The sequence below is a fragment of the Podarcis gaigeae genome (genome assembly GCF_964106915.1).
Source record: "Podarcis gaigeae genome assembly, chromosome: 9".
In the NCBI taxonomy this organism is placed as follows: Eukaryota; Metazoa; Chordata; class Lepidosauria; order Squamata; family Lacertidae; genus Podarcis; species Podarcis gaigeae.
In genome coordinates this window covers 25,568,610-25,596,377 of record NC_139685.1, presented here as the reverse complement: position 1 = coordinate 25,596,377, position 27,768 = coordinate 25,568,610, and the positions used below count along the sequence as shown (strand labels likewise).

The window sequence follows — 27,768 nt, the reverse complement described above, 5'->3', positions numbered from 1 at the left end:
TATCTGGAATGTTGCAGTCGGCAGTGGCGTCTGGGCAGAAAATCTGCAAAATGTCCAGTAAAATCTGTACACATGGCAGCCTATGTTGGCAATGTCATTCTTTCTGTCCGGATTTTCACTGTTTGGAATATGGCAACCCTAGACTATAGCTCCTATCATCCCTTGCCACTGGTCACACTGGCTGCAGCCGGTGGAAACTGGAGCCCAACCAATATCGGGACTCGATTTTCCCCACCCCTGTTTTGCTCAGTCAGTTGGTCATTTACTGAAGCCATAAAGGCTGCCAAATCCACCAAACATTGAAAGCACCTAGCTTCCACAAAAGGATTGTGGGAACCAAGCAGAGGGCCTTCTTGGTAGTGGCACCCGCCCTGTGGAATGCCCTCAGACCAGATGTCAAGGAAACAAACAACTACCTGTACCTTACTTTTAGAAGACATCTGAAGGCAGCCCTGTTTAGGGAAGTTTTTAATGTTTGGTGTTTTGTTGTGTTTTTAATATCCTGTTGGAAGCCGCCCAGAGTGGCTGGGGAGGCCCGGCCAGATGGGCAGGGTATAAGTAATAAATAATAAATAATAATAATAATAATAATAATAATAGTTGTTGTTGTTGTTGTTGTTACCTGCATTCATTGACTTTTTCACTGTCTGACAACAAGGCATCCCCTTCATTACCAGTGGTGACTCAAGATGTTTTGCTCCCTGGAACACGGTCCAAATCCCCCATCCCAGGTAGGGACACCATGTTAAATATTGCAAGAAGGCCATTTAGGCAACAATTCCTGTCTTCATCTATCACCCCACTCTTCAAGGTATAGCCTGAAGCAGGTCACTCTCTTGCTAGACTTATGTACAACCCAACAGGAAATGCTTTCACCCATCACAAACCCACAGTGCCAGGTTTGCGAAAGCACAAAGAATCTTAAGGGGGAATGGAATCCTAAAGCAGTGAGCTGTTCCCCTAACACAGGGTGCCAAGTGAAAGGGGAGCAAAATTGAGACAATTCATAATTGAGAAGATCCTTTTTGGGGCACCAAATTTTGGCCTTGCTCAGGGTGCCAGATTATCAAAGATTACCAAAGTGTGTCCCTAGAAACCTTTGTGCATTTGCAAGAACATAAAATATACATGTACCCTTCTCAGGAACAGATGAGAAGATTTGGAAACAACGAACCATACCATAGCAATATCACCTATAATCAGTATCTGCAACATGCAACTGGCTCTACAGGTACTGAAGCATCTTTCAAATTGCTCACGTGTACATGTTGACAATTAAGTGGGAGAAAACAAACCTACTGCAAAATACTGTATCTACATGGAGCAATGGTGACAGGAATGTATAAAAATAAAATGAAGAGCTGTTTAAAGTAGTTTTAATTATATACAACCAACATTTATGGGCTGGATATAGGCATAACCATAGCTAGAGTAGATCTGTGGAAATTCATGAAACTCAGGTTAGTCATGATCACCTTAAGTTCCACTGATTTTAATGGGTCAACTCTAAGTGTGACTAAGCCTGAATTCAATACAATATGTATTTTTTTTTGTTATTTTTAAGAAAAACCAAAGCTTTTATTTGGAAAAGACAAATCTACTTTTCTGGACAATAAAAAAGTCTAATATAGTTTTTCCGAGACTAATTTGTTATAATTTTTTTGGTTGCTCATTTTTGTGCATTGTTGGTAAACTCAAATAAATGTCACCCACATGAAATTACAGTACTGTATTATCAATACAGAGGTACCTCGGGTTAAGTACTTAATTCATTCTGGAGGTCCATTCTTAAGCTGAAACTATTCTTAACCTGAAGCACCACTTAAGCTAATGGGGCCTCCTCCTGCTGCTGCGCCACCAGAGCACGATTTCTGTTCTCATCCTGAAGCAAAGTTCTTAATCCGAGGTACTATTTCTGGGTTAGCGGAGTCTGTAACCTGAAGCGTATGTAACCCGAGCTACCACTGTACCTTTAAATCTTCAAAATATAAACTACAGCCATTCTGTTTGCTACAAATCACAAAATGCCTAAACATGTGGATACAGAATTTACTTAAACTGCTAAATTTGCAGTTAAACTACATCAATCCACTGTACGTAGAAACATGCCAAATTGTGAATCACAGGCTTATGGCAACGATCCTAATATATTTGAAAATACTTTGAAATCAAAGGCACTTACTTGCTAGTAAGTATTACAGCACGAGGGTCCAAAGCTATTGCAATTCAGTCTGCAGCATATATTTAGAGTCTCAATTTTCATTTTAAAGCACTGCGCACAACAAGGGTTAAAGAATGCATTTTGTCAAGCAGAAAACAGCTTATTCTGAGTGCCAATTATTAACATACTTTGTAATCATTTGTGCCTGAGCTGCTTTATTTTCCTGCCTCTAATACGGAACCTGCTTATTTGGCAGTTTCTCAAGTTACTCCCCTCAGGCAGCTTGAGCCAGTAAAACTAGATCCTTTCATCTCTGTGGAGCTTACTGACAACCAGCCGTCTGGTTTCCTAGGAAACAAAATCTTGGCTAGAAATAGTGAATCATTTCCAGGTCACTTTCAACATGGAGAGTGGAGCAGGAAGGCACTGGACTGAAGAGGAGGTTAAAGCCTTGTTAAGCGTCTGGTCAGAAAAAAACATCAGAAAGCAACTCCATGGAACACTAAGGAATAAAGGAATATTTATTTACATTGCTAAAAGGCTACAGGAGCTGGGGATCTGCAGAGACTGGAAACAATGTCGTGCAAAGTATAAAAACCTGAAATATGAATATAGGACAGTTAAATATGCCCACAACTCAGGAGATGCTACAAAGACCATGAAGTTTTTCCACGAATTGGATGCCATATTGCAACATGAACCTGTCACACAGTTAACAGAGGAAGAAAACGGCAGGTGTTCAGCAAATGACATCATAAATGCCACCAGGGAGAACAATGAAGGTAAAAAAATAATAATATGAAAATCGTTTCTGTATTATCTTTACCTGAAATAAATTAAGAGGCTGCTAGGCTTCAATCCCCACTTTGCACCACAGATGGCACAGTTGGAAGAACAAACTGACTTAATGCACTCTCTCCTTATCTGTGTGTATGTATGTGTGAAAGGGGGGCGGGGAGGGCGGTTCTGCTCACCAGCTTTTCTATAAATACATAAGCCTGATGGTAGTTAAACCAGCTGCTGGAGCTAGCTAGACTCATGAGGCCTTTGCTGTAAAGGAAAGCAAAAACCTCAGAGCAGGGGCTTCCAAACTTCTATTGCTTTTTAATTGGGATTCATCTGTCACTGTTCATATAATAATATATACATTTTTTGCAGCTATCTAGCTCATACCAAAGGGAAATAATAATTGTGGAACGAGCTGTGCTATTGAAATAGAATTTAAAATGCTGCAGAGATGCATTTATGCTCAGGTGGAATGAAAACAAAAGGGCCAAGGTCGAAAGACACATATTTGTAGTGATGGAAAGATGATGTCCCTTTTTGAAGTAGCAGTTAATGAATATTCCTTTGGATAAATATATATACAGTAGAGAGAGAGAGAGAGAGTCTCTTTCCTTTTCACAGTGATAATAAAAATAGCTGTAGTCTTCAGAACAGCTCCTCCTATTAACTTGTTCAGCTGTGAATATCTGTTCCATGTCTGTCGCTCCTCTGTATGTCCCTTTCGGAGCTTGTAGCTCTAAAAAGTGGCTTAAAACGCTTTAAATAATAGCAGTAAGTAATATGCATTGCAAGGCAGCTTAATATTATATGTTTTCCAGAGGCCTGTATGATGATATGTGATATATTTTGCTTGTCCCTTGAAATCAGAGAATTAAAATTGGAAAGGCCAAACGTTGCAAATACAATCCTCAATACGAAAGTATGTTTATTATATATAAAAAAAGGAAATTTGTATGTAGTTGAGAGACTGGCGGTTCTACAGGAGAGGGTTAATGGGCCTCTCCTGTTTAATGCTTAAAGTTGGTCAAACCTGCTGACCAGGTCTGGCCAGGCACATCCTTTGTTATGTAAATAACAAGAGATACGTTGCCGTGGAAACTAAATAGTTAGACAATTGCTCCTTGAATATTTGGAATAGGAAAAGATTGGGGGGGGGGGAAGACCTCCCTCCCAACTAATAATCAGATAATTCTGGTGTCTGTGTGAGAAGACTGCAGTTTAGACAGAAAAAGAGACAGATAGCCAGTTTTAGGCTTACAGGGTGATTTCAGTCTCCTGGAATTCTGATGTCTGAGCAGCGGTATTTTAAAGCACTATCTTATCTTTTTAAGTCCAATCACTGATAGCAGTAAGAAACGCCCCCAAATGCTCTGCAACACATATTTATATTAAATGCAAAAAGGACAAACTCACTACAATGACTTTAAAAAACAAATTTTAAATAATCTTAAATTTTGCAGGGGGGGCATGTGTGACGCAAGAATTGCCCACCCCAAAGAGAGCCAACATCCACTGAAAATACATAAACAACAACAATAAATATGGACAATGAGCATCTGTCCTAGCTAACTCTTATCGGGGTTTTTTTTCTAGCTTGAAATACAGCACCAACATCTTCCTGTTCTGCTTTCACAGGCACATTTTAATCACTGTACGGAACATTATTTTGTGATGATAATGAAGAAAACACTGGCCTCCCCGCACTCTAAAAGGATTATGACTATATATCATATTCACAGAGATTTAATGGAAAATAAACAGGAATTAAACGCTCACCAACTTATTGATATCCCTTTTTTATCCAATAATAAATAAATAAATAAATAAATAATATTTTCCCACTGACCCTCTAAGAAGCTATGGGCAACTTGCATTTTATTGGCACAACAGTCTTGTTAGGGAGGTTACTCTGAGATATGGTGACTGTTATAAAATCAATTACCGTATTTTTCGCTCTATAACACGCACCCGACCATAACACGCACATAGTTTTTAGAGGAGGAAAACAAGAAAAAAAAATATTTTAAACGAAACAGTGGATGTATGATTTTGTGGTTCATGCTGTGGCCACAGACATGTGATCTGACAGTGAGTTTGGAGTAGCCCAATGCAAAAATCCTGAGGATCCATGTGGATCCATGCTTTGTAACCACGTTTTAAGTGGGGAGGGAAGGAAAAGCACTCAAGGGACAAGGAGCATAATTTTTTTGGTGCAAGATGTAGCCATGGACATGCTATGTGATCTGATGGTGAATTTGGGGTGACCCAGTGCAAAAATCCTGAGGATCCATGTGGATCCGTGCTTTGTAACCACGTTTTAAGTGGGGAGGGAAGGAAAAGCACTCAAGGGACAAGGAGCATGCATGGGGTGGGTGGAGAAGGATGCTGCTAATAATGTAGAAGAGGTGTATAAGGGGAGAAGAAGCACGTGTGGGGTGGGTGGAGAAGGATGCTGCTAATAATGAAGAAGAGGGATATAAGGGGAGAAGGCTCCTCTCCCACTTTGCTCTTTTAAAGCAAACAGGCTCTGCTTTTCTTCCTCCTCCCCGCTCATCCCCGGCTTAGCGAGCTGAAAAACTTTGCTGCTATGTAGCGAGCTGAGTGGGGAGGAGAGAGGGACAGAGAGCCTGCTTGCTTTAAAGGAACCAACCGGACAGGAGCCGCTTACACTTGTGTAAGCGGCTCCTCTCCTCTCCCGCTTTGCTCCTTTAAAGAAGCAGGCTCTCTCTCCCTCTCTCCTCCCCACTCAGCGGCTCTTCTCCTGCTTTGCTGTTTCAAAGCGAGTCACGGAGGAGGGAAGGAAGGGGAACCATGGATCCTCTGCTCACGACTGCAGCAGATCCCCCCGCCACCCGTAGGCATTCCCTCCATAACATGCACAGACATTTCCCCTTACTTTCTAGGAGGAAAAAAGTGAGTGTTATGGTGCAAAAAATACGGTAATCACCTTGTTGCCTCCGCCATTTTAAGTCCCACAGTCTAGTCAACAGGCAACGAGTTGTTGTACTCCATATAGATTCTGTCAATGCAAAGATTTCTCATACAGCACGGGGTGCAAGTGGGGAGGGGAAACAAGGGGAAATTCCTGTCGTGTTGGCTTCTGCTACCACAACAATTTAGATGAACATGGCCAGTTATCTTTGAAAACCAGCCATCAGGTTGCTTTCTATTTTAGTCTCTTCATACATTGTAATTTCCTACATGTTGCATGTAGGAAGTGAGCAGCGAAATAAACACAGGGCTGCATTCACACACAACACTGAGCCATAGTTTAATGCTACATGGATTAGAACATATTTGAATAGTTAAATTATTACTTTCATATTTAATAAATTTATTGTAATGCATCAATATTGTGGGGAAAATAGATGACTGGATCTTTCTTCTAGCTTTTTCATTACTGAAGTACCAGTACGTGGGAAGTAAGAGTATCAGTGTTGCCTAACAATGAATTGTGCTGTAGTTTGTATTTCCTTTTAAAACGTGATACAACTTGCTTTGCTTACATGTGTTTCTCGTACCACAGAAATCAATGTCCCGTAACTGCATGGATATTAACAAACAAACAAACAAGCAAACAGACAGACATATATATATATAAATGTTTTAGCTGTTCTTATTTTATCTGAAAGCCGTCTTGAGTCTGGGTCAGGGAAAAAGGCAGAGTATAAATAACTTTCCCTGATGTTGGGAAAGATGGAGGGCACAAGGAGAAGGGGACGGCAGAGGACGAGATGGTTGGATAGTGTTTTCGAGGTTACCAGCATGAGTTTGACCAAACTGCGGGAGGCAGTGGAGGACAGAGGTGCCTGGCGTTCTCTGGTCCATGGGGTCACGAAGAGTCGGACACGACTGAACGACTAAACAACAACAAATAAATAACTATACAATAGCAACAACAACCACTGCTACTGTTGTTGCTGCTGCTACTACAAACAGCACCACCACTCCAGATTCAATCCTATACAGTGGTACCTCGGGTTAAGAACTTAATTCGTTCTGGAGGTCCGTTCTTAACCTGAATCTGTTCTTAACCTGAAGCACCACTTTAGCTAATGGGGCCTCCCGCTACCACTGCACCGCCGGAGCACGATTTCTGTTCCCATCCTGAAGCAAAGTTCTTAACCCGAGGTACTATTTCTGGGTTAGCAGAGTCTGTAACCTGAAGCGTATGTAACCTGAAGCATCTGTAACCCAAGGTACCACTGTAATCACTTCCCAACTAGTAAGCCCCCACTGGTATTGTACTGCAAAAAATAAAAATGCACAGATGCTAAATAGCCTTTCATTAGATGAAGATTGTGTGATCTTGTCCTTTCCTGGCCAACATCATTAAATTGCTATGTAGAAAATACTGGCTTGGATCTAACACTTGGATAAGGCCCCATATCAGGAGCAGAGTTCTGCTCAAGATTCTTTGGATTATAACCACACCATCTACTTACTATCTATCTATCTATCTATCTATCTATCATCTATCTATCATCATCTATCATCTATCTATCATCTATCTATCTATCTATCATCTATCTATCTATCTAATCTAATGACCCTTTATTTCTGCCTCTTATTCTTCTTTAAGTTTTACATTTTAAAATGCTGTGTTATGTTAGGGTAAGTTTTGCTGTAAATATTATTTGAAATTAATATATTCAAGGTACTAGCCTGGCTGAGGATATCTGATGACTGTGAATCTATGTTGTAGCTTCAAAAGGAAGTTTGCATTAGAAATATCTATAGCAAGTCATAATTCATATGATAATATCTTTGTTGCCTTTCCTATGGATAACAATTCTTTTTTCTCCCCCCCCCCCCCATCCCAGGTGAAGTTGCAGTTACGCTGGAAGAGGAGGAAGATCCTCCTGCAAATCCACTACTTTTTATGTCCCACTGCAGGCCCATTCAACTAGGTAACAAAGGATGGCAAACGAGAGACAGCAAATTCTCTGTTTCTCATACTCGTTAAGAATGGAATATTATTGAGTCAGAGGGACAAAAGAAATAAGTTGGAAAGGTTAGGGCATTCAGGGATGGTTTCTTATTGCACAGTTTCTGTGGTGTTTGCTTTAATGTCTACATAAAACACAAGAAAACAAAATAATAAATAATAATAATAATAATAATAATAATAATAATAATAATAATAATAATTTTATTTATTTATATCCCGCCCTCCCCGGTCGAAGCCGGGCTCAGGGCGGCTAACAACACTAAAACAATGCAACATTATAAAACATTATAAAAATTAATTAAAATCAAAATTGATGGCAACCATAAACTAAAGTTTTGTAAAGATTGCCAAAGGAGGGAGTCAGGCTGCGCCCTGACCAAAGGCCAGGTGGAACAGCTCTGTCTTGCAGGCCCTGCAGAAAGATGTCAAGTCCTGCAGGGCCCTTGTCTCTTGTGACAGAGCGTTCCACCAGGTTGGAGCCGCAGCCGAAAAAGCCCTGGCTCAAATTGAGGCGAGCCTAACCTCTCTGTGGCCTAGGACCTTCAAGATGTTTTTATTTGAAGACCGTAAGTTCCTCTGTGGGGCATACCAGGAGAGGCGGTCCCGTAGGTACGAGGGTCCTAGGCCGTATAGGGCTTTGAAGGTTAAAACCAGCATCTTAAACCTGATCCTGTACTCCACCGGGAGCCAGTGCAGCTGGTATAGCACCGGATGAATGTGATCTCGCAGCGAAGACCCCGTAAATTATTTATTTTATGCAACAATTCGGTTCTTGATTGGAAACAAGAACATGGTTTGAAGGCAGAGGAAGTAGAAACTCAACTCAACGTGCAGTTCATGGGCACTGATATAAGGCTATGAAATAAAATTGTCAAACTCTTCTGTTTCATCAGCTGAGATTCAGAGAGAACTATGTGTGAGTGTGCAAGTGCTTCTGTGTGCACAAACATAAGGGGTGTGTGTGTGTGTCTAGTTTTCATTGTTTCAGGAAAAAGCCTCTTAAGAGTGCTGCTGCAAAGGTTTTCTGACTTTTCCAGGGCTCTTCAAGAGCCATCTGGTAGAAGGCTTCTGTTGAAGCAGAAGTCAATCTAGTGTGTTTTTGGAACAAACTATGAAATAGGAATCAGACTATAAATGGTGCTTTCAGGTGCATATCAAACGATAGAAGGAGTAAATTTATTTCTTATGTACTGTGGGTGGTATTCCACCAACAAGTCCTTGTCAGCACAATAATTTCTGCTTGTGCAGTGAGACTTCTCCCCTCCCCTCCCCTCCCCTCCCCACATATGCCACACACCCACTCCTCAAATCTGTTCCATAGGGTTGAAGGAACCCCTAGAATGGATTTCGGAGGAGAACTTTCCACAGCATACCCTTGTGCTGCCAGAATGATTGCCTTAGCATTGCACTAAGTTCCACTTAAAATGTTTTGGAAAGTTGTTTGTGCGCTATGAATTTGGACATCTCATAAGATATCTTAACCAAATTTTGAATTATGTTCCTGAAGTGAAGGAGCAGGTCTTCACCTATGTTTGGATACAATTGGACATCATTTTGAATTAGGGTAGTGCTCTGAATCTTTCAAAATGGTAGTGATTGTTACCACTGATTTCTAAACTGCACTGATCTTTCACACTTTATATTATATATATTTTATATTATATTATATTCTAAAACCATGACCCCCACAGACGAATGAGAGTACCACTGATAATCTGGTGCCATCATACCACCCTCCAACATTTCCCTGTTGAAAATAGGCACGTGCCATCCCATATTGATAATTTTACTATTTATATCCCACACATCTTCTTGGGTTGCCCCACCACTCGAGGCAGCTTCCAACATATATAAAAACATAATAAAACTTCCCTATACAGGATTACCTTCAGATGGCTCAGGGGTTGGGTAACTCAATAACCCGCCAACATTTCTCCAGTGAAAGTAGGGACATCCTAAGGAAATATGGGACATTCCGGGATCAAATCAGAAACTGGGACGGCTTCTCTAAATCAGGGACGTCCCTAGAAAATAGGGACGCTTGGAGGGTCTGCGCCATTATCTCAGATTCTGTTTCTGCAGTCAGTACAGCTTTGCTCTGATAATGTATGTAATGTTGGCTTTTGTTAAATCAGAGAACTTATATGTCAGAGTTTTCCAAACTTTGCTGGCCTTCTATTTTTGGACTACAATTCCCATCATACCTAACAACTGGTCCTGCTAGCTAGGGATGATGGGAGCTGTAGTCCAACAACAGCTGGACAGCCAAGTTTGGGAAACCCTGTTATATGCTCAGCCAATTTGTTTTCTGCCTTGAATTTATTTTTATAACAGTGCCCAGAAGTAAAACTCACTGAGCCTTACTCCCAGGTAAGTGGGTATAAGACTGCAGCCTAAATGTGCACAGGAATTAAAAAGTTCACCAAAACCATTTTCTCTCTCTCTCTCCTCCCACCCTTTATTTTACCTTATCCTGTCCCCATCCCACTCAATGCAGGTAACACATATCTGAGTCTCTCCCCTATTCTGCCTGATGCAGGTAACCCAACCCCAATACTAGATGCGACCAGAAGTCTGCCATACATTCCATCTGTAGCAAATGAAGGAGGAAAACACTGGACTATTAATGAAGTTAGAGCTCTAATACGTGTCTGGTCAGATAAAAGCATCCAGCAACAACTCGAGGGAACGGTGAGAAACAAAAGAATATTTGAACATGTTGCTGCTAGACTCCAAAAATTTGGAATCGACAGGGACTGGAAACAGTGCAGGACAAAATATAAAAATCTAAAGCATGAATATAAGAGTGTAAAAAATGCCCAATATTCAGGCAACACAAGCAAAAGTATGAAGTTTTTCAGAGAGCTGGATGCTATTCTGGGCCACAGCAATGCAGATAAAACAAGCAGGTCGGATAATGATGACAGCGAGAAGCCTATAGAATGGGTAGAAACTAAAACAGAAAAGAATTTCAGAGGTAAGAGTTCTAAGCCATCAAAATTAGTTTTATCAGTTTTGCACTAGTAAATATATATACATATGAAAGTTTATATATAAAAGTGTGTTTAATTCAAAGTACAAAGGACAAATGAATTAAAACTAATAATTAAAAGGTCAAAGAAGATAACAAAACAAAACCGTAAGTACAAAAAATAAGAAGGAATGTGAACTGTGATGAGGTTTGCCTAGTGCCCTAAAGAGGATATTCCATTACAAGATCTGAATAGAAATACAAAACTACTGTTTATGATAACTCCAAATGTCAGAAAGCGCAATGATATGCTGATAAGGTAGGATTTGTACTCTTAAAATGGTTTCTAGTGGATTGTATGGAAACACAAGTATTGTTGGGGTGGGGGTGGAGCCTTGGGCCACTGCTACCAAACTACATTGTATCCCCATTTCCTCGCCACCCAGTCCAGAGTAACTTGTGGCTCACTGACATGAATGCAGCCAGCCAGTTGGTTTTTCTGTCTGAAACTGACAAAACCTCTGTGTGTGGAGGATGTTTGAGTGTGTGAAGCACCTGGGAATATTTAAATATCTTTAATTCCCTTTTTAAAAATGGAGATGCCAGAGGTCATTTGCTGGAAACACATTTACAATGTACTGATAAGGCAATGAAAAACACAAGTATTTATAGTATAAATAATTAGCCACAGTTCTGTGCTTCCTGAACTCCACGTAATACATTTGCAAGAGCATATGATTCAACTGAAACACAAAACCTTATTTATCAGAATGGCTTGAAAGTAGAGATAAATAGTTATACTTTACGTAGTATTAAGCTAGCAGGGACTAGAAGGGGAACAATAGAGGTTTGTCTAATAAAAAGTCCCATCCCTTGTTATCTTTGCTTCTTTCATTCTTTTCCTCACTCTGGTGTATCTAATTCATTTAAATGTAGGTTGCAAGGACCTTACGGACAAGAGTCCTGGTTTTGTTTAAGTTACTTTGCAGAATTAAGCCACATGGTTGGTGCTACATAAAACTGGATAACTCACTTTTGATTTTCTGGGGGCTATCTAGAAAATGCCTAAGCATCTTACTATTTTTTATTTTATTTAAAAAGCTGTTTCATTAGAATAATTGCAGTAAGAACTCCTTAGAATAATTTCACAACCTAATGTCATAACCTGTAACATTTCACTCAGAATTACATGGAGACACAGGTGCGGAAGATTCTGTTAGTAGTATGTCAGGAGATCTGCAGCTCACAGACACAAGGAAAGTGAAAGACCCAGGTAAACACAGAGATACTGTTTGTGAATCCCTTGATTAAAATACAAGTAAAATATAACTGCAGTAGGATGTCAGCATTTGCATAACTATCTCTTTTTGTGCGTCTAGTGCTCCACAGCGCAGTAGACAGAACTAATTATCTAAATGGAGATTTGGAAGAGCCCATTACCACACATGTGAAGGAAGACATAAAAGAAGAAGTTACTGACTTAGGTGAGCAGCATTCAGTTACAATCTACTAAACAACAACAGAAGGTTAAATGTGAGGATGCATGTTAGGTGACAATTTAAAACTGTGAGCCAAGCCCAAGCTTATTCAATGGCCAACAATAAAGGTGGGCAAGGAGGAGACCTGTACAAATCCCATCCGATAGAGTCATAGAATTGTAGGGCCGGAAGGGACCACTAGAGGCATCTAGTCCAGCCCCTCTGCAATGCAGGAATCTTTTTGCCCAACATGGGGCTTGAACCCGCAACCTTGAGGATAAGAGTCTCATTCTTAGCTATCCTGATGGGGATACTTTGTCCATAGCAGAAACAAAGACTTCATGGAGGTCAAGTGATGAAAAACCTAAAGGGCAATCTTTTGCATGTAAATGTTGCCTGTAACAATAAGCCAGGTTTGTTGGCTTATCTTGGTTTATTGTTAATGAGTATCATGCTCATGCATGCAGCCTGATCGCTTAACACTTTGCTCATCCCCTGTGTGAACAAACCATGAAGCTGAAATTACACATGGCTTGTTAGGCTCTCTGAACCTAGATCCCTGGCTTGGCTCACTAGGCTTAAATGAAGGTTTTCAGATGGCTTATGATCCTGGCTTGTTTGGAACACCAGGATCACTGGCTCAGATGCCAAAACAAGACATGCTTTAAATGTGGCTTCCTTGTATCTCCCACTCACGTCAGGGGAAGGGCAAAGTGAGAGCAACTAGGCTGGCTGCATCTCACACTGCTCAGTCATAGTAAATCACGGTAAGTCAGGCTTTTCATTACCTTTGAACGTGGCATAAATCATTAGATGTTCTCCTACGGTTCTAAACACTACCTTTTAGACAGTCACAAGTTGCCTTATGTATCATGTCCAATTTGAGTTTGCATCCCCACTCTGACTCCCTCTTCCCCACACTGTTTGTAATTCTGCCCAGGGTAGAGATGTAAAACTTTGAAGCCACCTGGGGTGGGAAGAGAGAAACCAGATGGGGAGAGAGAATCCAATCAGAATGCATGCAATAGGCATATCAACCCTAAATTTTATTTACTACTCTTAAGATCATGCATCCTAGCTGGCAGTGAGCACTCAGTAGAATGCTACTGTTTATTATGGTTATGAAGTCTATCTCTTTAGTTCGTATTTGACCAATAATTGCCAGTCAGTGCCTGACCAACACCAAATATGAGTTAAGAGGCTACAGAAGGCCCTTGACTATCTATATTGGAGTGTACAATATGTCTCCTGTCCCTCAAAACCTGGTTGCATTTCAAATTTTCCTACAAACACAGCAGGTTTCTGAGATACTTCTCCAAAAAAAAAAAAAAAGCATAGTTACTACACATAGTTTACTTAAACAGCCTCATGCTGGCACCAGCAGAGGGTGCCAAATTACTTTACCATAACAACCTATAAATCTATATAATTGGCCCACTCTTCTAATGCAAGAGAAAAAACTATGGGCTTGCCTGTTTGCTCTGTGTGAAGGAACTTTAACTGATGACAGCAAAACTTGGCTACAATTTCAGAAATCCCATGTTGTCAGTGAGTAGGTAAGAAACCAATTTAAGCAATGCCTTTTAAACACAAACCAAATTCAGCAATTATTTATCAAAGGTCTTATTTAGAAAAGGATTTGAGTAATTTCCTTTAGTGAAACGCTATGGCTGCCAGTGATCTTTTCTTGCTCAATGTTTGACAGCATTATCTAACAGCCCGAGACCATGGCTTGGAGTTAGATAACGCAGTCACTGACCCCTCTGCACAGCCTTGGACATTTACCTCTTTGCTGGGTCAGCCTCTGCTGACGTAACTGACAAAATGATCCGTCGCATCCTTTCTATCACAAGGGGAGCATCATCAAACAGCCAGAAACCAATTACATTAAAGGTCAGCATTCCACCCACTTCGCCGTGATGAAATGCCCACAGCATAGAGAAAGAGGCAAACTATTTGGAATAACTGCGATTGCGCTGCCAAAATGTCTTCCTTCAATTAATTATCTTATTAGAGAATTCTCAGTGTCATCAGTGCTATCAAAAGATGCAGGAGTATAGCTCTACAATATTGGAAGAATACTGTGTTTTTTCTGATGGTGACTCCAACCTGTTTCAGTCAACATAGGAGCCAACTCCTAGGGGCCAAGGGGTCTTCAGTTCCCCCCAATAAAATACTTGAGGGGGCTACCCCCCGAAGCTTATGGGCACTGCCATTCAAATGATGTGTATGTCCTGTGACAGGTGATCAATTTTTTTGTGGGACGGGGCTTACCTGCCCCCTTTTATTCAAGTTGACACCTCTGGCAGTCAATAAAATGATTTTCACAATCCATTTGGTGGACAGTTTCCCCCCAGAAATGAAAGAGAAGGCATAATAACACACTGGTCCATTTAGTAAATTAATGTAATTCTGAGGACACAACCATTTCGATGATCAGGTTTCCTTAGCACAAAGCTGTGAGCATGAGGCTTCTGCATTCCTCACCTGGTCCTCCTGCTGCTACCTGGCCATGAATAAAATCATGGTTTGGCTCAGCATGACAAGCAAACCAGACCTCTTTATGCACAACAACTTCACTTTGTGTGACAGTGTTAGAAATTAGCCAGGTGCATTTCGTGACTGGTGCAGGTTCAGTTGCGGAGATCTCTGGATACCAGGTTGGTGACAGACATCTCCACCAGGCTGGCTCCTCCAACTTCCTTAAGCAGGGAAGCAGAAGAGCTTATTTATGGCATTTATATCCCACCTTTTCCTCCAAGGGGTATATGGTTTGCCCCCCTCCTCAGTTAATCCCTACAACGACCCTATGAGGTAAATTAAGATGTTGTGACTGGCCCAAGGTCACGCAGTGAGTTTCATGACTGAGTGGGAATTTGAACCCTGTTCTCCCATATCCTAGTCCAACACTTTAACCACTACACCACCCTGGCTTCCTAGAATACTTCTGCTATGGGGAAGCTATATAAATTAAGCAGGTACATAAGTATAGAGAAGGATCTGAAATATTCTCCTTGAAGCTTGAATTTGTTTTATTCCAGATTGTTTTATTTGATGTTTTAATGTGTTGTAAACCGCTTTGAGGTTGTTTTTTAAAGTAGCATAGAAAGTAAACAAATAACGACAGCAATAACAACAATAAACATAACGGGGGTGGCACCTAGACATTCTGTTGTGACACCTGTCACCCAGGTTTAAGGTGCCATTAGGCAATTAGCTTATGTATCTGAGTTTCCAACACTTCTTTGCAAGATCCCCATATGTCATCATCACAAAGCCAAATTCCCCCCTCCCCTCCCACCTTGACACCAAACTATTAAGGAAACTGGAAACTCTGTGTACATATCCCATACCCGTGTGCAGTCCACTACCTGCAGGTGAGCAATGAGTGAGAACTGGACAGGCTATATGGGAGACGACCCTAGGTCTTCCAGTCTCCAGTCTGGCACACTGATTGCATGCTGATGCTGAGAGGGTAAATGCGCACTTAGGCCATATTGAGATCCCATCACATGCAGGCATTAGTCCCACGTGGAAAGGTTATGTCTAATGTGCTATACAAAGTACCTAGAAATCTCATATGCTATCTTGGACCCAATAATAACTAGTAAATACATTTCTAAAGTTTACTTTGAATTTGCACAGAAATCCCGGAAGATGACGATTCCATCCACAGTACTCCCGAAGGTACAGAGCTCACACACATAAAGCAAGAGCCGATTGACGTAGGTAAGTCTACCATTTGCCACGTGAACTTGTAAACTCTTCCATCCTCATTTCAGAACAGAGGTTTAAAAGATAGGCAGCTTTAACTATTTAGCTTTTTTATATGTATAACTCAGTGTGCTTCTCATGCAACACTAAACTGTGGTTCAGCGGTATGTGGATGAACCTCAGCAAATCGTCCTTCCTTATCTTCGTTCCAAATCGTCAGGAGGATTTCTGCTGAGTTTTCTTTCAGTTTCAAAAAATCTTGGCTTAGCACTATGTGTGAACCAGTAACCCTGGTTTACAGTGGGCCACACCCACTTCAGCCATGTGACTCTGGGAGCACTGGTCAAGAGCAAATGCGGCCCTTGGGACAAAAATGGTGAGCCACTCCCGGGCTAAAGGAACAAAGAATGGGCGTTTGCAAACTTCACACCTATGATCAAGACTATTTCCAAGTCTTAGCTCTCTGTGACAATTCTGTTCATGACCTCAGGGAATTTCTGAAGTGAACTTCCATGGGAAATCAAGACTGAGAGACCTTAAATATGGTCATGCAAGACACCTTAATCTTCTACCTCAAGTACACTTACTAAAGGAGTCAGAGGTACCTCAGGTTACAAACGCTTTGGGTTACAAACTTCGCTAACCCAGAAGTAGTATCTCGGGTTGCGAACTTTGCCCCAGGATGAGAACAGAAACCACGGCGCAGTGACAGCGGGAGGCCCCATTAGTGAAAGCACGCCTCAGGTTAAGAACCATTTCGGGTTAAGAATGGACCTCTGGAACAAATTATGTTTGTAACCCGAGGTACCACTGTACAGTTATGTGCTGGGCCTCCGCACACATAGGTGAACACCGCTTAAGTGGAGAACCAGAGTTGAAGCTCTGGGACCAGGTGGAGTTTGGAGGTCACATGAGCAGTGGTGGTTGTGCTACCCCGAGTTCAACTGCTAGGTAGAGAGGCTGAGTAGCTCTCAGGGCTCTTTGGGGATTCCTCCGCCTTCACTGAAATCCTCTTTGGGCTCTGGGGAGGGTCTCTTAGTGAGCCACAAGGACTCTCCAGCTCTCTCCCATTTCCTGGTATTTATTTATTTCTTGGCACCGCAGGTATATGTGGTCACAAACGAGCCAATTGCACGTAAGTGGGAGGCTGCCTGTACATGCCATCAACTTTACTTCCACACAAACATGCACAGAAATGCATGCTGGATTAGGGATCTACAATACAGCACTCTGCTATCTATATTTATTGTCTCTCGACCCCTTAAATCCAGGAACTGATGTAGGGTGAAAGGACCGTAAAGACAAATTTGGTGTTTTTAGGGTAAGCAATGTTTACAGATCACATAAATGCTATGGTGAAATACCACATTAAAATAGCTCAGTGAAGGAAACGTTGGGCTCAATGCAGCCTTGCTTCCATAGAGGGAACACAACATCTGTGCAAGTTGAAAGATGGAATCACATCACATGAGTGCAATGAAATATTCCACACAGTAGTAAAGATAATGCAAATGATAAAGTATCATGTGAACTGATTCCCTTTCTGCAGAATGCCTGCTCTGTTTTGGACATGTACACTCCATTTGAGGAAATTAGCTGCATGAAATCAGCAGCACACAAATTCCTTTGCCCAAAGAAATGATAAGTAGTAGTTCAAAAAAAGGGTAAATACTGAGTACTTCAGAACAAGCCAAGTATCCCCCCCCCACCCCCGTTCTGGCTCTAAAACTGAAGGCTAAACAAAATCTTACAAAGCAAACATGGGGCCCAGACCTGTATTTCATTCATAGTGCAAACATGTAGGCTGGGCTGAAGGATTTGCAAAGGAGAGTCAGCAGGCTTCACCAATTCTTTTCTGCAAATGCCTTCCCCTGGTGCAGTCTGTCATACCTCCCACCACCTTGGTCCTGAAACCAAAAGCATTTCATGGAGAAAGCCTTCCCTAGGGTGGGAGATATTTGAAGCTCTTCCTCTTTGCAGTCCTCCCCTATAAGTGGCCCACAATTGCATCTACAGTTATTTTCAGAAAAGGGGTGGTCAGGACCATATATTTGCCAACATGATCTCTAATGGTCTTGACTTGGAGAATGTGGTAGGAAGGCACACAGTGCAGCAAGGCCAGGGAACTGCAAGTGTGGGAAAATAAGTGCCACTTCTACTGTGCCGTATGAAGAGAGCCTGGAGCAAAATCTGCGAGAGGACCAAGATATTTGGAACTCACACATCTCTCCACCCAGGCAAGAGCCTCAAGCCCCTTCCCACATTACAACAGAGGCCTGTTCTACCCATGCATCAAAATGAAGTGGGAAATGAGGTAGCAGAGATATGAGGTTCCCAGATAGATGGATCCCTGGTTCCTGAATGCTTCTGTGCTGAGTGGCCATGAGACTTAATTTATACAGGCCCAGATTACACCCAACGAGTAGTGAACAAGCTGTCTGTCACAAGTACAAACTGCTGTTTTAAACACTTCCCAAGCCACTTTAGGAAGGTTTATGGAATGTAAAGTTACATTCATGTCCACCATACATACACATGGTGCAATCTAGAACAAAATTGAAAGTACTGTCCATGCCTGGGTGATTATATGAACAAATCCTTAATAATAATAATAATAATAATAATAATAATAACAACAACAACAACAATAATAAATCTTATTATTATTAAATTATTATTATTATTATTATTATTATTATTATTATTATTATTATTATTATTTCTACCCCGCCCATCTGGCTGGGTTTCCCCAGTCACTCTGGGGAGCTTCCAACAGGTGGTTTAAAATACATTAAAACATCAGTCATTAAAAACTTCTCTAAACAGGGCTGCCTTCAGATGTCATCTAAATGTCATATAGTTGTTTATTTCTTTGACATCTGATGGGAGGGCATTCCACAGAGCTGGCACCACTACCGAGAAGGACTTCTGCCTGGTTCCCTGTAACTTCGCTTCTCCCTGTAACGTCTAACTTGTGACTATTTCTGTGCATGCCTTCCTCTGTCCTGATTTCAGAAGTTATGAAGCAGTATAACTGAAGCTGCATATATCATATGCCAAAACCATCTGAATTTGGTTATGCAATCTAAAAGGCTTATGTAAATGTTACACAATTTACATGTTTTGTTCCAAATTGCAACGTTTGCATTTGAAATTCTGGCAAGTAGTGGAAGGGAAAACATATTAATATTAAAAACAGCAACACACACACTCTAAACAACCCTCCCCCCAAATATTACCCCAACCCAAGTCCATTGAGCAGCCTCAGCTTTTGTGACTGGAGTCAGTCAAGGCCCTGCCCTGCCCTCCCAGGCCAGGTGGGTATAAGGCCTGCAAGGCAGGGAGCAGGTCTTTCAGGACTCACAGCCAATATTGTTTTGTTTGGGATAGTTTTAACAGGGAAACAATATTTTCATTTACTTTATACATTAACAGTGTCATTCTGCTCATGAAAGGAACCCCCCAGTTGTTTCCACAGTTCCTGTGTACTTGGGAGTAGACGAAAATAAGATGTTTCTATTCAGACAGATTAATGTGAACTCAGATGTGAGTTGAATGAAAAGTGGGTTTTCTAGCCTTCCCCCAAATACTGGTGTGTTGTTGTTTTTTATATTCAGCTACTCTGAGCAGTAGAAGCTTCAAACAAAAAGTCATCAAGACACCATTCAGAGGCTTTTTGAATGTTTTAGCCAAGGCAACTAATTGGACTCTGGTGCTCTGAAGTATCCTACACTTGAGTAGCTCAACTTGAAAGACAGATTTCTCCTCCTAAGGGACAAACCATACATCATGTGCCAGAAACCCTTTTGGACATCTATACTGAAATCAAGCATACACTGTATCATACCAAGAGCATAATAACAGAGCTTGTTATAATCAGATCAGAAATGTAGGCGAATTTGGAAAATAATGACCCTCTAAAAGGGTAAGACAAGGTATCTGTTTAAGGCTGCAGATCTCTGTACACTGAACGGAGAGCAAATCCAGTTGAATCCAGTAGGAGTTGTTTCCCAGTAAGCATGCATAGATTGGATTGGGCTGCACAAAACTCTTAGGTTAGATTCAGACCAGATTAGTAATGGTAATACTTTGTGATTTTTAAGAAAGCAGCTGTTTACCAAATGAAATATGAAATTTTGTTACAAGACAACAAAGCCACATGGGCAGGGTATTATTATTATTATTATTATTATTTAATATTACAAGTGAAAGGGATGCAAAGGAAGAGTGAAGGCTGCCATGGAGCTACAAATTAAGCCTGACCATGACAGTCCAGGCTATAGCTCCACTCACACACAACTGCTGTGGACATTATTTGCGGCTCTGCCCAGTTATAGGAACCTCACTGGCTTTTTGCAATGCAGCCTTTTGTAGGATGCCAGGCCTACAGCTGGGCCACTTGGCAGCCCTCTGTCTAGCTTATGATGCTATTTGCCAAAGGCTGCAAGGTGGATAAATTATTTTTGAAATAACAGATTGTGCCTACATACGATAGTACCTACACACTTTGCATGTTCAGGTCAACATTTTGAAAAGAAGGTAGGGAAAGTTATGGAGAGAATCGAAAGGAGGCATGCTTACCATTCCTGTCTTTTTCTGAAACAGCTCATCCTGCGCAAGAATATTAATGTAGAAGTGTGGGAAACACAGCTTCAAATTTTATTTCGATTATTGCTGTTTGAACTGCAATTCTAGATGTAGATTGATGAGAAAGGCCCAATAACAGAAGCTATGCTTCATTTTTTAAAAAATTGTCTTTTTAAAAATAGATGATGACTCTATCAGTACAACCTCAGAGGACGCATCTGGGTTTTCAATGTGTAAACAGATAACAGGGTCAGGTAAGTGATTAGTCCTCTGCTTTGGGTTGAGGGGCAGTGGGGAGGAAGAGGCTGTCAAGACCCTCCTTCGTGGATTCTGGTCCCTGGTCTTACGCCTCTACACTTTCCTAGTTCTCAGTATTGTACATTCGTAACAAACAAAATTGTTGCAACATTCAGTGTTAACATGCATGTTTCCCAATGCAGAATCTGAATTTTTTTTCAAATAGGATTCTAGATTCCTGGGCAGTTTATAATTCTGTTGCTCATTATCATGATTAGGGAATATCTATAAAGTCACATTTAATTCCGTCCCCCCTGTTACATTATATTGCATGTCTGAAGGAGCTTTCTGAGACTCGAAGACCACAGTTCTAGACACCCTTCCCTGAGACCTAAGTCTCACTCAACTTGACAAAGCTTAATTGCTTCTGAATAACTGGAAAGTTACAATACTTAACACACATGTAGAGAGTAAACCCCACTGAACAAAGTGAGATTTACTTTTGAGTAAACATGGCTAGGGTTGTACTGGCAGCCTTGGATACAAGCTTTGATTCTTTTGGGGTTCCCCACCCCTGGAAAGTAGAGTATGTCCATGAGCAAGAGAAGTGGTACTTATAGCTGTGGCTGCACATCCTCTTAATTCTTCCCAGTTTCTCCTTTGTGAACCAACTCTTAGGAACCACGTTAAGGCGGATGCTCGGGTTCTGAAAACCTGGCCATATGCCATGGCTGGACAATTGGTTCACCACCAAAATGCACTCCAGCCTTCTATGCCCCTCTCGCATATGGATAGCCAAAGTCAGAAGCACCATGTTCAATACAGAAAGATTTCTGTACCAAAGTAATACAGTATGCCAAAGATACAATATTCTACAGCACACTCAGAAAGCAAGTTTACTCTTCCCATTTGGATCTTTCCCGCGTTGATACACGGTGGATCTAATTCAGAACATTTCCTGTTACCTTTAAAGTCTTTCCCAAATGTGGGTCTCCAGCTGTTTTTGGACTCCAACTCCCATCATCCCAAGCTAGCAAGACAAGTGGTCAGGGGTGATGGCAACTGTAGTTCAAAAATAGCTGGAGACCCAAGTTTGGGAAACACTGCTTTAAAACAAGGGTAGAGAACCTGTAGCTCTCTAAATGCAGTTGGACTCCAACTCCCATCAGCCCCAATGGTTAGGGATAATGGGAGCTGTAGTCCAATATCTGAAGGACCACAGGTACTTTACCTCTGCTTTAAAAAGGAAAAATAAAGTTGTGGTTGTTTTAGTTTCCGAATATTAATCTATTATTGGTTATTTATTTTATTTTGAACTTTCAGACCATCAAATGTCCTTAAACGAAGCACAGAATCACTTTAGAGTTATTACTATTAATGACACAGGAGCAGGAAAGCACTGGTGTGACAATGAAGTCAAAGCTCTGATAAATATTTGGTCCGATGAGGAGATACAGCAAATGCTTGAAGGAGCAACAAGGAATAAAGAAATATTTGAGGAGATTGCCAGAAGGCTAATGAAGGTTGGAATAGACAGAGACTGGAAGCAGTGCCGCACAAAATACAAAAACTTAAAATATGAGTATCGTGCGTTGCAAAAAGAAAATGATCAGGTTGGCAATGCAAGAAAGAGGATGAGGTTTTACGATGAAATCGACTGCATTTTGAGAAGCCAGCCTTCAGGTATGCATATCTGCAGAACTGATAAAACTAATTTTAGGTGAAGACACCGAGGACATAACTAACTAAAGCAGCAATGTGTAAGAGTTGGTTTGAAATATTATATGCCTCATACAAGTTAATATTACAGGAAGGTGACAGTAAGTTGTAGTTCAATGACCACTATGTCATATCCCTACAGAAAAATCAGAGCATGGATATACAGCCTACAAACAGACCATTAATCATTTTACTAAGCAGTTGGCAGAGGAAGAGTAGATCAGAGGGACAGGCTTCACTTTCTCCACACCCAGCATGGAAACCAAATGGAATTGGGAAAGAGAAATGCAGATATCTGTTCTTTCTCAATCAACCCACTCATGGAATGGGATTACTTATTGCCTGTAGCTACTAGATAAGCTGGTAAATACAAGGCTAAATTAATCTTGCTCACCACTTTACTCAAATCTTTGGTTAAGCTGGAAGTCTGATTAGCACTAACTCCAGTGCCTGGGTTCGCTGTGATTACATTACCTAGGGGTATTGTGTTTGTCTGAACCAGCCCATTCTTTGTAAGAATAAAGCTACAAAGAAGTGAAGCTGGAGTTTAGGCATCTGGTTGTGGTTCAGCATTAGAAGACTGGAGCACAAAGTGAGAGATCCATCTTCCCCACTCCAGGTTTTCTGCATAGATGGAAAAGATTCAGACCCTCAAGTTCACTGGCATATTAAGAAAAAACTTGTGGGAAGAGAGACCCACCTCACTTTACACTGAGAATCTGTCTGGTTACTTTTTGAACTTGGACCAACAGTATTACATATAAATAAGAATGGTATTCATTTTGCCATTATACTAATAAAAACTGATGTCCCAGCCTGCTTCTTCCTTAGGGCTTCAAGTTGTCTTCTTCGAGCTAACACTTTAGCTATGTATTTATTATTAGGATCCATCTTACTTAACATTTTGTCACAGAATACTTCTTGTCTTTTTAAAGAGACAGCTGCAGAAGTTACCACAGACACAGCCCCACTGAGCGTCAAAAGAAAAGCCTCTCAAGATGGTAAGAATTTATTTGCATTGTTACACTATTTTGAAGGGTAGACTGATGACACAAATTCACAAGAGAATACATCTCTAATGCTTGGTGCACACTAAACCTAAAGAGAACAAACATCTGGATAGGAAAAAAGGATGGATAAAGAAATCTGCCTTTTGTGTGTACAGGTTGCAAGGGATGCTATTGTGCGTGCAGGTAAGCTGCCTGACAAACATAGCTATGGAATCATGAGGCTGAATTGTAATCACATGCAACCCTATCCAAACCAGCCCACATCATTCCTGCAGAATACAAAAGATGGTGCACATGCTCCTCTGCCTTCCACAGCAAATGTAATCACATATCTTCATATGCTGTCTAAAGCCACTGTATACTCTGGTTCATGCCCAAGAAAGTGTCAGGCTTGCACACTCCCTCTTCTTCACCTTACACAGCCGGGTCCATAATGTTAAGACATGATTCTTCAAATAAAGTCAGCAGAAATCTACCTCTTTGCTGCATTGGGAGGAAATACATTTGTAATGTGTGAGCCCAGTACTTTGCTTGGACTCATTGGCACTCATGCACATAGCACAAAAAAACATGATTTAGCGTTACATGCAAACACAGCCATGAAGCTATATAAGCAGCAGTGATTTACATCAATGATGCAACTAACTCATTAAGAAGCAAGCTCAAAAAGACAATGGCATACCAACATAAAATCCCCAAGTTTGCAGAAGTACAAAATATATATTTATTTTTTTAAAAGAAAAAACATAACCCAAGGAGAACTGAGCATGTTCATGGCCACAGATTTCTGGCCAGTGGGGGGAAGAAACAGATAACTAGGGAGAAGGGGAATGGAAGGGCTATCGCTGGCAGGCACTTTGTACATGAGCAGTCCACATGGCAACCTTCCGTTGAAGATCTCACTCACAAAAGTATCCCATGAACCTACCTCTATGAGCTCCTTTGAGGAATGGCAGGATAAGGTAAAGGTAAAGGAACCCCTGCCCGTACGGGCCAGTCTTGCCAGACTCTGGGGTTGTGCGCCCATCTCACTCAAGAGGCCAGCGCTGTCCAAAGACACTTCCGGGTCACGTGGCCAGTGTGACATCACTGCTCTGGCGAGCCAGAGCTGCACACGGAAACGCCGTTTACCTTCCCGCTAGAAAGCGGTCCCTATTTATCTACTTGCACCCGAGGGTGCTTTCGAACTGCTAGGTTGGCAGGCGCTGGGACCGAGCAACGGGAGCGCACCCCGCCGCGGGGATTTGAACCGCCGACCTTTCGATCAGCAAACCCTAGGCGCTGAGGCTTTTACCCACAGCGCCACCCGCGTCCCAATGGCAGGATACAATTGTGATAAATAAATGTTACTGTTCACCCTCTAGCAAGTTTAACAAATACACCATTCCATTGGCCCTCATGACTTGCCTATTGACACATGCTAGATTCAAATGAGTTAATCTCTTCAATTCAAATTGTCACTAATCTCTTAAATTGCTTTTTTCCCTTTTATAGACCCCTCACCCATTCAGTTTAAGAAAAGTGTTTCTGAGAACTTAAGAATCCAGTCGCAAAGTGTGTCTGACAGCATGCATACTGTAATCAAGAGCCGAAGGATGCTTCTAGAGAGATTTTACAAGCAGGAAGAAATGCAAGATACCAGCAGAACACAGATGAATAGCAGCATCCCTGCAGTGAAACAGGTTGGTTTAATCTCCCCCCCCCCCAAAAAAAAGATAAACATGGTTGCTTTAAAAAAAAGTTGCAAACCTCTCTAAGCAGTTTACTAGAAACATTAGTGTTGCAAATAGCAAACAGTTGAAAACAAGAAAAACATTTAAAGAACATGCCAAAAAGAATGCAGCGAAGCTATCTCCCTGATGTCAGTAGCCAGGAAGCAGCGAATATAGGTGCTACTACACTAAAAGAACGATAATAATAATTTATTATTAAGTACGGAAGAAGTATTATGTGGCATTTGTAACAGTGCTGGGTCCACACATCAAAACCATTAAGTGGGCACATATGATGTAAGGCAATCCTGCCAGTCAATTGGTCCCAAGCTGCTAGGGGAATTATATACCAATAGCTGAACATGGCCCAGGAACAGATTTGCAATGAGTGCAGATCTCTGAAGCAAGGGGAGCCCCACATAGGGTGCATTGCATTGATCAAATCTAAGTCGCCAATGCTTGAACTGCTGTGGTCAGGTTCTCTTTATCCAGGAACAGCCCCAGCTTTTGCACAGCTGGTAAAAGATGTTTAGAAGTAAAGCGACTCTTGGTTGACAGCAATGAAAAGCTAGTAGCCCATGATCCAAAATCAAACACACACACACCTGCTGCCAGATAAACAGTGAAATTATTGGCCAGATCAACAAACTTAATTGCATAGAAAATTCATAAAAATGAAGAAATCCCTGCTTTCTCCTGCAGTTTTTCCCCAGAATAGTAAATTGTGCTAGTCTGTTGTTTAAATAAGGAATTAACACAGAATCCTGGCAGAACCTTTCATGGATCAGAAAACACACACAAAAAAGCACATTTGACAAAGCCAGTTCAACTTCACACAGTCACTCGTGCCACAATAGTTTTGTAGTCTTTAAACTGCCAGTGAACTGTTGGTTTTGCTGTTAATTACACAGGCTATCACAACAAAACTGCTCTGTGCTTTGCATTCCTAAAATTTCAAATACTTTAGTTTGTCAGAAGCCCATGCACATCTAAATTTGTTTCCAGCACCCCACTTTCCATTATATGGTATGAGACATCATCCTTTAGTAAAATTTCCCATACTACAGTAATTCAAAGGTCTCAGACTACAGTCTTCTGTAGGTGGTAAAATAGAAAATGCGTTTCAATGGAAGCAAGTTTAAAGCAACGCACATTGGGGCAATCTTTTATTTCACATATATGCTCGTGGGGGTCTGAACTGACCAGGAATGAGACCTTGGGGTCATAGCGGACAGCTCTATGAAAATGTCAACCCAATGTGCTGCAGCTTTGAAAAAGGCAAATTCCATGTTAGGGATAATTAGGAAGGTAATTGAAAACTGCTGATATCATACCACTATACAAATCTATGGTGTGACTGCTTTTGGAATACTCTGTACAGTTCTGGTTCCCTCACTTCAAAACAGATATTGTAGAGTTGGAAAAGGTTCAGAAAAGGACAACCCAAATGATCAAAGGGGTGGAGCGACTCCCCTACAAGGAAATGTTGCAGTGCTTGGGACTTAAATCCTGGACGCCACCCTTAATCTCAAAAACGACCCTCTAAAAATCAGGCCAGAGGAAAAAATTCTAGCCGTTTCCCCAAGGACCTGAAAAGTTATGTAGGCGAGGTCAGGGGAGGATTTTTATTCTCCAGAAATGAACTGATAAAGCACATTTTCTGAAAGCACGAGAAATCTTATCTTTTGAAATGAAGTAACTCTTTATATACTCTACAATGACAGAAAGCAAAAAGGGCCCAAACATAAAGAACAAAAAAGCCCCTCTGACAATTATTTATATTTTGCAACAATGGTTAAAGCAAACTGTGAGGGCTCCGCTTCCCTCCTTTTTCCTTGTAACGAATCTCATGGCTGTTCCATTAAAATGTTACCATGCATGCTGCCTGCCAGATGTTCAGATTGGGAGGCAGCCTCGCAAATGTTCTGATTGGGAGTAAGTGGAATGTGTTCAGAAACTCCCATAGTCTGTGGACATCCCATTCTTGCCAAAGTATTTCTCAAAATGGAGCATCTGTTGGGGAAAAATTAACAAACCCAAAGCTTGTTCCAAAAGGCATGTTGCAGAACAGCCTGGGTCAAGGACTCACATGACGTCTCCCCCCCGCCCCAAACTTTTATTAATTAACATGGATTAAGTGACTGGATCAAGATATTCATAATATTGCTCAGCCTTCTTTCTTTGTTGGACAGGCTAGTTTTGTAACAGGTTTTATAACTAACCAACCCTATCTCGTGTTTGCAAGTAACAAAAAGGCTAGATTTGATAGACGAACAGCTTGCAGTGGTTTTGCATAGCAGATGAAGTATGTTTCAGGCATTGCAACAGACAGCTTTTGTATATGAACACATGAAGCATGAATCCTATAAAGGATGTTATTAGTATTTAGGCTTTAGGGTACCCCCAAGAACTCCTCGAGTATGTTGAGTTGCATTCTCATGT

The 27,768-nt window shown here is 41.2% G+C and overlaps 2 protein-coding genes across 2 annotated transcripts in view; one reads left to right on the top strand and one right to left on the bottom strand.

The window, feature by feature from the left end:
* PPAT (phosphoribosyl pyrophosphate amidotransferase) overlaps nucleotides 1–27,768 on the bottom strand; it is a 47,832-nt gene that overhangs the window by 15,806 nt on the left and 4,258 nt on the right. The gene's annotated exons all lie outside the window — the stretch shown is intronic.
* LOC310853067 (uncharacterized protein) lies at nucleotides 1,861–26,872 on the top strand (the record flags this gene model as incomplete). Its single annotated transcript, XM_083757235.1, has 11 exons — nucleotides 1,861–2,943; nucleotides 7,771–7,857; nucleotides 10,438–10,875; nucleotides 12,053–12,142; nucleotides 12,249–12,353; nucleotides 15,993–16,076; nucleotides 20,831–20,902; nucleotides 22,209–22,568; nucleotides 23,540–23,605; nucleotides 25,109–25,296; nucleotides 26,708–26,872. The coding sequence occupies exons 1-11, from the start codon at nucleotides 2,565–2,567 to the stop codon at nucleotides 26,870–26,872; spliced, it is 2,034 nt and encodes a 677-aa protein (XP_083613361.1). The 5' UTR covers nucleotides 1,861–2,564.